A 12794-nucleotide genomic window follows, 5' to 3' on the forward strand; every position below is an offset into this window, starting at 1 on the left:
GTATAAAGAAGACAAAGCTGTGATCTAAGAGCTGCCTACAATTCTCTGAAGGGCAGTTGTAAAGCTGATGAAGCCAAATGGTTCCTCATAGCACCAGAGGGTGCATCAAGTGACAGTGGCCTAAAAACTGCATCTTAAGAGGTTCAGGCTAAACCTTAGGAGAAACTGGTTCACTGAGAGATTGGTACAGAATTGTGGCAAGTTGCCCAGAGAGGATGCAGAAGCTCTCCATTGTTGGAGATTTTCAAGACCAGGATGGACAAAGTCATCATGGACCTGATGTATAGGTGGTGATATTTCCAGTTCAAGGGGGACACTGCATTAGATGGCCTCTGGAGGTCCTGTACTTTTTCTGTGATTCCATGAATCTTCAGAAATGAACTGGAGCCAGTAACAAGTAGCCAGCTCTTTATTGTGCTGGTTTATTAATTCTGAATCACTGAAATTGTAGCTGTCTCGGTTACAATTACAATCTTAGAGACCTTTCTCATTCTAATAGCTTTTCCTAGCTACTAAAAAAGTGTCCAGAAAACTATATTTACAATAATAGAATTCTTTAGCCAAAACAAGTTAGTGTCCAAAATGAGATGTCCAAATCTGGTTCTGAAATTGCCCATTCTGACTTCCCTAATTGATAGACTTATTCTTTGTTTTGATTTTGTAACAGACATGGTTTCCAAGTCACTCTGCTATAAATACTGAAAAACATCTTATTGCAGCTGACCAAAATTCTGGAATTTCCCTTTAATCAGGAACAGGTTTTTATATACTTGTTGGTACTGCATAAAAGCATTATGAGTCACATCCAGTGATAACTCCAGAGGTTCCGGACTGTGTTTGAGAGAAAACAAAGTATCTGCTTCTAAGAGAGCTGTAACTCAAAGCAGCTGCTAAGAAGTAAATTACAATTATCCCCACTATATAGCTATCCAATGATTTTTTTATTCATCCTTTATCATAGAAACATGGAACTATAGAATGGCTTGGGTTGGCAGGGACCTTAAAGATCATCCAGTTCCAACCCCCCTGTGATGGGCAGGGATGCCTCCCACTAGATCAGGTTGCCCAGGACCTCATCCAACCTGGTCTTGAACGCTTCCAGAGATGGGACATCCACAGCTTATCTGGGCAACCTGTTCCAAAGCCTCACCACCCTCTAAGTGAAGAATTTTCTCCTAACCTCTAACCTAAATCTCCCCCCTTCTAGTTTAAAGCCATTCCCCTTGTCCTGTCATTATCTGACTGAGCAAAAAGTTGTTCTCCATACTTTTTATGAGCTCCCTCTAAGCAGTGAAAGCTGCAATGAGGTGTCCCTGGAGCTTTCTCTTCTCCAGGCTGAACATCCCTAGCTCTCTCAGCGTTTCTTCACAGGAGAGGTGCTCCAGCCCTCTGATCATCTTTGCGGCCCTCCTCTGGATCCACTCTAACAGTTCCACGTCTTTCTTGTGCTGGGATCCCCAGACCTGGATGTAGCACTCCATGTGGGGCCTCACACATTTTTAAGAATGTAGTGTTTATGTTTTGTCTAACAAACAAAATATTTTTTGTTGTTGTTGTTAAAAGTTTTTGTAATAAAAATGTGTATTAATAGAATTATTTCTTATCCATGTCAGAATGGTGCATAAATACCAATGGGGCACTTAGACTCCAAGACACCTGCTGTAACATGGTACTTTTGTTTAATTTCTTAGGAAGTTTGGCAGTTCTTCTTTGTTGCTCAAAATAAAATTTCATCTGTTAGAGTAGCTAAAATTTCCAGGGTTTCTATTCTTTTTCTACCACAGATCAGTGTAAATTTTTGTTGGCGGTTTATTTGACAGTGTCTTCTCTTCATATTCCAGATGGAGATGACTCAATCATTTGTTGGATTTCTTTTTTCCGTTCTACCCCCTCAAATGATCCATATTGGGACAGTTAATTTTGCCTTTAAAGGATCATAATTGACCTTTACAACTGACAAGTAGAATTTGCATTCCAAAAACTATGTTTCAAGCTATTTTTAGCCTGGCAAGACATTACCATATTGCCTGTACTCTGTTAATACAATGTAATCTTATACAAGGAGGTAAATTTAAATAAATAAATAAATAAATAAATAAATAATAAACAATTGAAAGTAATCCCTTGCAACAAAGGTACTTCAAGAATTTAATTCTTGTTACTGCATACTAGTACTTTTTTTTTTTTTTTTTTGAAAGTATTAGAAATAAAGTCATTCTAAGAAAAAAAATACCTTTAGCTCTTTGCATAATATAAATCAAGGCACTATTTACTAGAACAATGAATATAAAACAGTGCTTGTATCTTACTACTCTGTTGATATTTCTGATCTCGGATCCTCTTTTTATAACAGCTGCAATTATGATTTTTTTTTCTTCTGAGAAAATTTGTTATGAAATGTTGCCTGGATTTGCCTGTAAATGCAGTGAGATTTAATAGGGTTCTGCAGAAAGAAGTGGACAGCATTTGGACCAAAAGTACTGTATGAACAAGAACATATCAAAGCTAGCCTATTTTGCTTTGGAGTATATTTTTGATTTCTATATTCCCAGTATTTGCCTTTAAAAAAACAACTTTATGGTTAACATTTATATATGGGGTAAGTACTAGATTAATTGTGTTTCCTTTTACACTGGGTAACACACAATGTGTATTAATAGAATTTATTTTATTTCTTATTTCTTTCTTTTCTATAAATTATTTCTTATCCATATCAGAATGGTGCATAAATACCAATGGGGCACTTAGACCCCAAGACACCTGCTGTAACATGGTACTTTTGTTTAATTTTTTAGGAAGTTTGGCAGTTCCTCTTTGTTGCTCATTGATACTTCATTCTGGTTTCCAGGAGGTTGCATGTGTTTTGTTATAAGAGGAAGCTGTAGGAAGACCTTCTGGTGTCATTTGTGATAAGTGATAAGAAAGTGATGAGAAAAGATTCTGAAAATGTTGGGGGAAAAGAGAGTTGTTCTTTGCCTTCTTTTTTTCTTTGAGCTCAGCTGTGACAGAATTTTTCCACCTTGATGCTACTGTTGGTTAAGTAAGCCATGTAGAAAAAACAGAGAAATGTGAAAAAAAGATAAAAGGGCATATTCCCAAAATGAAGCCTTAGCCAGGAAGAGTTTGCTTCTAATCCTGTATGAAGATTTAGTACCGCTCAATTTAATAGTACAGCATGGCAACACCTTTTCAGCACCTTCAATCTGTTGTATGAAGTTAAAGATGTTCCATGTCTTCATTGCCCTGGGAAATGATAGGAACACTGAGAGAGCATGAAATGTAAAATAATAGGTTGTGGACTCCACCCTCTCTTCCTTAAATTTATACACAGCACAGGTCACTGGTTACTCAGAAAGGACATTGTCAGCAACAGCTGCATGCATCTCTTTCATAGAACAATGCCAATCTAAGATCTGTCCAGTCTGCTATATGTAGAGTCTAGTGTAGTGCTCAGTTTACACAGCTGCAAAAAGTCCCTCCACTGGGTAACAAGTCCTCCTGTTAATGTTGGAAGACAGCATTACTTATGAGTATGGGGATAGCATGATGATGCATTTATGAACATGACTAGGACTGAAAAGATAGTCATAAATTTTGACCAAGAGAGTTCACTACCACCTACACTAAGTTTATGGTTGTTTAAACTTGAGTCATTCATCCCCAAGATCATGGAGACACAGAAAGGAACAGATTATGTGTTGCTTAATTTCTTACAAAATCAGATACACTAGAGAAAATCAATATAAAGTGGCTGTAATACACTATAATTCTCATGGGGATGAAATTTACACCCACTTTTCATGGTTATAAAAGACTTCACTAGGCAACAGTGGCAAAATACAACAGCTACCCACTTCCAGAAAACAAAGGCTCACACGCTATATTCAAGATAAAGTTGTGTTTCATATCTCCTTCATCCTTCAAACACCCAACAGTGAAGGCCTGTTGTGACCAAAGTTTAATGTCTTTCCTAACAAATAAAGACCAAACTCTGCTTTTACAGTTATTATTAAGAAAAACTACTTTCCTTTAAAAAGAGTCTACAGTCTTCATTAACTTAAGAATATAAACACTCCTGAAAGACTGTAAGCATAAACATAACATTCCAGGCAATGGCAATAGCTTCTTGATGCTTTATTCCTTTTCATATTATCCATCTCAATTAAAATGAACTACATTGCATATTCTTTGTCTAGTGAAATCAAGAAATCATGTCTACTCATAGCCAGAGTGCTGCAGAGTAAGACCTGAAGGTGTAACAAGACAGTACTCATTACATTACTTGTGTTATGACACAGTGTCTGGGTAGATGGGGAGAGCAGTAGTACGGAGGAGGCTAATTTAACTGTATTGAAGCAAGAATGTGGGTCATTTGTGGATGCACAAGATCACTGTGGCACTGGTATATCTGGGGAATGTTACTATATTCACTTTCCAGACACCGAAAGGAAGGTTCAGGCATGCAGCTTGGTGCATGCACAGCAGAAGTAATGTGTGCTAAACAGAAGCACTTATGATGTAGGTTGCAACTGGAAGGTTAAACCCCCAGAACTGGTTCACAAATGTATATTGAGCATCACTTTACCAAAAATGTGCTCTGTTTTTATTGATCTTTTTACTCCATCCAGTCTTTTTTTTTTTTTTTTTTTCTCCCTAGGGAAAGTAACATACATGTTTAAAATCCTTGTAATCACCATTCACTTTGATCTTTGAGCTCTACTTACTGTGTCTCTGTTTCAGGGAGAAAGAGGAAATATTGGTCCACCAGGTTCAAAGGTGAGAAATTCATATAGCTTGATCTAAAACCTCACTCATTTCCTCCTCTTAGTTTCCTTTATATGGGAATAATAAGGGGGCAATGAACATTTCTTGCTGCTCTGTCAATTTATTAAAGCTCAGGAAGGTTTCTCTGGAAAAACAGAACCTTTCTCTGTTGAGTTGTGAATGTCAGGAGCCAGGTAACCTGTTGCTTAAGACTTCTGTTTAAAATATGGTTAAAATTATATTTAAAATCCAGTTATTTAAGTGTGTGATGTCATGGTGTATTGTGAAGCCACTTTGTTTTTTGGCAGAACAGAAATGAAAATAAGCAAAGTTTATGTGAAAACTGAGTTCCACCTCTTGACCCATTCTTAACAGGGTTCATAGCTAGCACACCATACCAAAGCACTCCACCACTACACTACGTATCTGTAGTACAACAGTAGATTCATTTGTGTTGTGCAGAGGTCTCAGGACCCATCCACAACCCTAATCCAGTGTTCCACACAGAGGCCACTATTGTTCCCTATTTCTGTGCTAGAGCTTGCCATTTTCCTGCAGCCAGGTTACTCCTAATCCAAATGGACCATTCAGAAGGTACAGGAATGTAGAAATATTAGCTGGAAGAACCCCAGAGGTCATCTAGTCCAATATCACACTTAATGTGGGATTATCACCAACACCAGATCATATCAGCAATGAATTTGTTTGGGTGAGTCTTAAATAACTCCAAGGAGAATAAAAAAAGTCTTTGGGTATCCTGTCCTGGTGCTTCATTATCCATCTAGGAAAGACGGTTTTCCTAATTTGCAGCCTGTGCCTCCAAGCTGGAATTTGTCCTAGCTGTCTAACTCACCCCATGCACCAGTGTGCAAGCTAGACCAGCTCAACTGGATCAATTCAGGTTCTAGCCATGCAACATGGCATCAAAAGCAGCCAGTTTACACTGTTTTCCATCATGTTAGTGCAGAAGTTAGTGGTGCAAGAGTCCATATTTCCTGTCCAATCTTCCCCCTCACCATCCCTGTCTTTTCTGCTTTGGACCCTCCTTGGAGCCCACCCCAAAGTTTCTGCTCATGTCCCCGCTGCTTTCTGCATGACTGACTATGGCTGACTTGGGTGCCTTTTGCAGATGTATCACAGCAGATGGCAGCACTGGGACACGTAGAAATGAAATAAAAAAATAAATAAAATAAAATAAAATAAAATAAAATAAAATAAAATAAAATAAAATAAAATAAAATAAAATAAAATAAAATAAAATAAAATAAAATAAAATAAAATAAAATAAAATAAAATAAAATAAAATAAAATAAAATAATAAAATAAATAAAATAAAATAAAATTCTTTTGCATTTGGCACAGCTCTAAAATCAATAGTTGCTGTATGAAACAAGATAAAAACCATTATGAATCTACCCTTCTATTTGCTGAGTATTTGCAGAAGTATTGCCACAGTCTTCTAACAGCATTTGCTTATTTATTTTTTAAAAAACAACAATGTAGTAAGACTCTGTTTGACATAAATTCCATCTGCTCTGCATATTTTAAGCATTGCCATGGCAGAGATATTTGTTAGTGAAGTAACTAAAGCTGATACACTAATGCATAGGACTGTTGTTTTAAAATCTTTTTTATCTGCTTGAGGCTATAAATTATTTCCTTAATTATTATTCATACAGGTGTTTTGTCTTATGGTGCTTGTTCTATGTAGAATCACATGTGTGTTGTAGTATCAATTAGTATTGATGCTATGACAGATACATTTCAAACACATGCATATATTGTAAGTGGAATGGTTACAAAGTTATTTAAGAATAGTCATTCTCTCCAATCCTCAGGTTAAAAACAAAAGAAAACAAAAGAAAACGAGGAATGTATTTTAGTTCTCTTATATTTGAGAAAAGAGCAGCTCTACAATCTTAAAATATGGGGGGAGTTGGAAACGAGGATGTCTCTGAATAACTTATTTAATTAAAGCATCATACCTATCCTGTATTATTCTTCCAAACTAAAAATCATTAGTAAAATCAAATGATGAAATTATTCAGGATTTGTAATAATAGGAAGTTGATCTACACGTACCAGCATGCCTGAAAGGATGGCATATTAAATCTTTTATGATGGTAGTTCTATAATAAGGGACAAGTAGAGAGAGGATTTTGAGCCCTATAAATTGTTAATTTGAACTTCTCCTATCACACCAAAAATGCAACACAGAAGGCTATTTGACTTTAGATGCTTTATGGATCTATTGTTCTTTTAGAGACCCCAGCAGAATATTACATAATTCTTGGTGGTTTTACTGGATCATATCTATGCATCCTAGTATCCTGCCTTCAGAAATAGTCAAAAGTAAATACAGTTTGAGCAGATGCTTAGATGCTGTTTGAGTTTAGAAAAGGACAAGTAGTACACTGAAATTCTCTTCTGCAAGAACTTGATACCTTCCCTGGAACTTACACAAACTTTTATGATATATGGTATCTTGTGTCAAGGGGCTCTGTCAACTTAGCTACACATTGCACGAAACTCTTCCAGCTTTTTTCATTTGATGCTCACTATTTCTTCTATTAGAAGAGTGAATCCTTAATTCCTCTCTCCTTTTAGAATAAAATACAATATTCTTCATCCATCTCCTCATTTGTCTCTTTTCCAACTAGATGGCCCTAGCTTACACCATACCATCTCATATAGACGTCATTCTGTACCTTTCGTTATTCCCATTGCTCTTTCTGAAGTTTTTCTATTTCCACTAGAACCCTTTTAAGATGAAAGAACAGAAATGATCCACAGTATTCAAGTTATGGGCATACAATAAGCATATGCAGTGGAATAGTAATGCTCTGTGTTCTTCTTTCTTTTTTTTTTTTTTTTCTTCCCCTGTGCCTTTTATAATAATCTTTATTATTCAGCTTACCTTTTTGACAGCTACCAAGCTTTTACATGGAATTGTCTATGTCTTTTAGATTGTCATGGTACTATCTACTGTAAAAGCCCAGAAGTAGTTTTTCTGAAGCAAAACAAAATGTAAGAACAAAACAACCTTTTCCAAAAAAAAAAAAAAATCAAATGAAAAGAAAACACAAACCACTACTGAAACAGCACAGGACTAATCTAGCACTTGGGTGAATCATTAGGCTATTCTGTGTAATTTCTTTTGCTTTTTCATGTGACAGAGAAAAACAGATGCAGATAAAAAGATAGTTCACTGTTTAGTTGTTCTTTTAAGAATTCACAGTCTTCTTTTATCAATTTTTTCTAGGCGAAGTTCATTATCATTACTATGGAATAATTTCTTTTTTTTTCCCCATAGAATATAGAGTAACTGATCAGATTCATAGCAGTAAAGTTCAGTCCTCCACTAAACTAGAGCAGGAGATATCAAACTTTTTTCCCCACATCCCAATCCTTCCCCCTCTCTCCCTCCCTCCCATCTACATTCAATATCTCTGCTGCCTCTTCATCCAGTTTGAGAGTCACTTAATCGAAAGGGTGGGAATAACCCACAATAAAGCTTGAGGGAAAGCAGCAGAATTCACCCTTTTGCTAAGCAGAGTTGCAAACAATGATGATGAATAATTGAAACTGCATTTAAAAAAAAAAAAAAAAAAAAAACTTATCTGGAGAGGAGGAAACAGCAGGAGCAGTGCAGAGGGCTGATGACTACTGAGAGCTACTGATCCTGACTCCATGGAACCCCCCAACCTACTATCTAGTCCACTCAGATAGTATGTCCCTTTGGGAGCAGTATGTTTGTATGAGATCTTGTAGTTTTTTTCTTGTAGTCTTTGTATTCGATCATGTAGTTTATCTTGAATAACAATATGTTTTCTGTGGTAGGGACTGCCAGGTACAAAAGGAAAACCAGGCTTTCCTGGCATTGCTGGACATCCTGGAAATATGGTGAGTAGGGATATCATATCCTGTGATCACCTAACACACACTGGCTCCTAAACTTGTGTCTTGAGGTTCAGCAGGAGCCCTCTACAGGACTTGGTAGCAGTATATGGAGAGCTGGGTCTGGGTTTGTCCTACCTAACCTGAAGCATACAGTTTAGACACCACACACCACTCAAAAATGATACAGGCCTCTCCAGGGGCCAGTTCTCATTCTTCAATTCTCCCTTTGTTTTTAATTATTCAGAATTTATCTCTGCTTTTAATTAGATGGAAACCAAAAAAAAAAAAAAAAAAAAAAATTAGATGGCTTTAATGTATTTCTCCTGCTTAAGAGCCCCAGGGACTTCAAAAATTCTTCAGCTGGGAAGTCCTACAGCTCATTCCCTGCCACTTTCCTTTCACTCATGCCAAACGAGCTGTCTACATGTCTAGTGAATCATATTGAAGGGCTGATCAAGCTTAGAAATAACTTATCTGAAAAATGACTGTTTAGCTCACCTGTATTTCCCTGCCCAGTTCACTGGGCAATCCAGGACACAACTGAGGCAGTCAGTGCTGAAAAAGGAAAAAGCAGCCAGGCATGGCTTATTTCACTACACTGAAAGAAAGGCTTCTGTAATTAATCCCCAGCTAATGACATGGTGTGTGCTCATTTGTTTCTTGTTTGTGAAGTGTCAAATGTGCTGACAAATAATTTTAAACATCATGCCCTCAGTGGATCTGAGTGGAAATTAGCTTGTCCCATCTGTGGTTTGAGAGGCTGGTGATCATTCTGTACCTGTGTTTTACTCTTGTGCATTTTCTGAGGATAGAGAATTCTCATTTTCACCATTTTCCTTTTAAAATAATTTCTGCTTGTTTTTATTACCATGTGCAGGGGCCAAAAGGGGAGAAGGGTGACCCAGGACCTCAGGTGAGATCGGGTGGATTTCATTCTTTCTGAGAAATCTGTGAATTGTAGTGCTTAGTAAATGGGTTTTCCACATGTAATGCTTTTAAAATAGGGTGAACGAGGACAGGATGGGAACAGTATTGTGGGTCCACCCGGACCACCAGGACCACCAGGACCAATCATAACAATACCTGAGGTAAGTGCGTTTGTCAAGCTTCAAAGTCTTCGTAACTCCATTTAACATGAAGAGGGCACAAGCAGTTACCTACCTGTCAATTCTAGTGTTGATGTTCAGGTTTTAAGTTTGCTCCTCAAAACAAACAAAAAATCTCAGTATGGGAGGACAGCATAGATAAGGAATATAAAAATATTATTGAAGCCAACATAGCAAACTAATGACTAGTTTTCTGGAGGTTGCATGACTCCCTGTGTGTTGTGGTAGGCAGAGTCCACCACGTCTATCTAATATGTAGATAGGCCTGAAGAAACCATCCTCTGAATTCTCCACAATCTGTGTATGAATTGCGTTCATCATGTGTTACAGAAGTGTGTAGAGCCTGGTAGAAGCTGTATTGCATCAGGTATATTACAAATCTGTACAGAAACACATTTCCTTCTCTAAATAGATTGGAGTTTAAGAAGTAAGCTCCCATACAAAGTAGGGTGCATACACTTTGTGTACTTTACATACATTTGTAGCAAACAGGCTTTACATACATTTGTAGCAAACAGGTATTCTGTGGAGGTACAGCAAGAGCTATTTTTGAGACATCCTCGTATGCTTCAAAATCTTCTTGCTGTTAATCAGATGATTTCTCTGAGGACTTGACAAGCTGGATTTGAAACGGTTGATTAAACTTGTGTGTATGTGTAAGTATATGTGGGTATATATGACAATGAGTTCTACTTACCGCACAGTTTGTATAAGAACAGGATCTTTGCTTAATATATATTTGCTGAGATAGAAGATTAAATTATCCAAATTCTGTTGACAGAGTTTTTCAGAAAAACATCAGACCTCATATGTAATTAACTTCAGAAATGAAGAGAACTACTGCAAGCAGACCTAATAATTGCAGTTAGAATTACAGAACTAAAATAAATACCAATACCATCTGTTGCAATGTGGATATTGTTTTGACCTTGGTAGAGTAGCAGACATCAGTTAAGTGATCTAAGTGATCCATAGCACATCCCGGGAAATCATTGCCCAGGTCAGGATGTATTAGTTCACTCACTCAACTATTGTTTAACCAAAGACAATAATACTTCATTGGCTATAGAAATCAAATGGACTGAACCATCAGAGTAGGAAGGAAGTTTTTTTTTAATGTCTTAGTGGCTACAACTAAAGCAGTTTTATACCGCTTGACAATAGCTAAATAAATTAAAGAGTTGATGAAGTCTCAGTATTGCTGTAATATTAAGATCTGATCAGGATGGTTGTGACTCTTGGCCAACCTTCACCATTAGTTGTCAAACAGTAAAGTAGGCATTGGCTTCGTCCTCATTTGATCTTGTTTTCCTCCTCATTTGATGTTCTCCATGTGAACTGAGGGGATTTGATTCCTTCAGGAGCCAATTCTAACACTGTGAAAAGATATGATAAAATAAAACTGAGGTCTATAGTGGGGCCAAGCTATTTCCAGGCTTCTGTATTCCCTTTTGACATCTGTGGGTCTCAGAAACTTGCAATCTTCTCTCCCTCCTCTATTCACTCCTTTAATCAGTTAGGAAGTCTGCTCTGAACTATTCTGTATATATACTAAAAAACAAAAACAAAACAAAACAAAACAACTCAGTTTGCTGCTAATTTGGTATTCAAAAATACTAATTTTTTATCATAGAACCATAGAACAGCTTGCCACCCACTAGATCAGGTTGCCCAGGGTCTAATCCAACCTGGTCTTGAACACTTCCAGACTTCCAGAGATGGGGCATCCACAGCTTATCTGGGCAACCTGTGCCAGTGCCTCACCACCCTCTGAGTGAAGAATTTTCTCCTAACCTCTAACCTAAATCTCCCCCCTTTTAGTTTAAAGCAATTCCCCTTGTCCTGTCATTATCTGACTGAGCAAAAAATTGCTCTCCGTATTTTTTATGAGCCCCCTTTAAGTGGTGAAAAGCTGCAGTGAGGGCTCCCTGGAGCCTTTATCTTCCTCAGGCTGAAAATCCTCAGCTCTCTCAGCCTTTCTTCACAGGAGAGGTGCTCCAGCACTGTGAGCATCTTTGTGGCCCTCCTCTGGACCCGCTCTAACAGATTCACATCCTTCTTGTGCTGGGGGCCCCAGACCTGGGCACAGTACTCCAAGTGGGAGGGCAGAGCAGATGGGGACAATCACATGCCTCAGCCTGTTGGCCACCCCTCTGTTGATGCAGCCCAGGATGCAGTTGGCCTTCTGGGCTGCAAGTGCACACTGCTGGCTCATGTCAAGCTTTTTGTCCACCAGAACCTGCCAGTCTTCTCCACAAGGCTGCTCTCAGTGAGTTCTTCATCCAGTCTGTACTGACACCTGGGATTGCCCTGACCCAGGTGCACTACCTTGCGCTTAGATTTGTTGAACTTCAATAGGTTCACATTGGAACACTTCTCCAGGTCCCTTTGGATGGCAGCTCTTCCTTCTGTTGTATTAACTGCACCACTCAGCTTGGTGTCATCTGCAAACCTGCTGAGGCTGCACTCGATCCCACTATGTTGTGGATAAAGATATTAAAATTTAAAATATATTAAACAGTTTAAAAGATATTAAACAGTTGATTTAAAGTTATTAAACAGTACGAGTCCCAGGACAGACCCCTGAGGGACACCACTCATCACCATCCTCCACCTGGGCATACAGCCATTGACCACTACTCCCTGGGTGCAACCCTCAAGCCAATTCCTTATCCACTGAATAGTCCAGTCCACTTATCAAGTCCATCTCTCTCCAATTTGGAGACCAGGATGTCATGTTGGATGATGTCAAAGGCCTTTAGAAGTCCAGATAGATGTCAAAGATGTCAAAAGATGTCAAAGATGTCAAAGGCCTTTTAGAAGTCCAGATAGATGACATTGGTCAGTCTTCTCTTGTCAACTAATGCAGTCACTCAATAATAGAAGGCCACCAGATTGGCCAAGCACGATTTGCCCTTGGTGAAGCCATGCTGGTTGTCTCAGATCACCCTTTTGTCTCATATGTGCCTTAACATTGCCTCCAGGAGGATCTGTTCCACGATCTTCCCAGGTACAGAGGTGAGG

At 38.2% G+C, this 12794-nt stretch overlaps 1 protein-coding gene across 1 annotated transcript in view; it reads left to right on the forward strand.

Moving 5' to 3' along the window:
• The window catches only part of COL15A1 (collagen type XV alpha 1 chain), a 108741-nt gene that overhangs the window by 53257 nt on the left and 42690 nt on the right, over positions 1–12794 (forward strand). Inside the window, exons 13-16 of the mRNA XM_084281420.1 lie at positions 4741–4776; positions 8605–8667; positions 9542–9577; positions 9669–9752. Coding sequence (XP_084137546.1) covers positions 4741–4776; positions 8605–8667; positions 9542–9577; positions 9669–9752 — 219 coding nt within the window. The remainder of the gene's footprint in view (positions 1–4740; positions 4777–8604; positions 8668–9541; positions 9578–9668; positions 9753–12794) is intronic.

This window comes from Netta rufina, assembly GCF_964035555.1.
Source record: "Netta rufina genome assembly, chromosome: 2".
NCBI classification, from domain to species: Eukaryota; Metazoa; Chordata; class Aves; order Anseriformes; family Anatidae; genus Netta; species Netta rufina.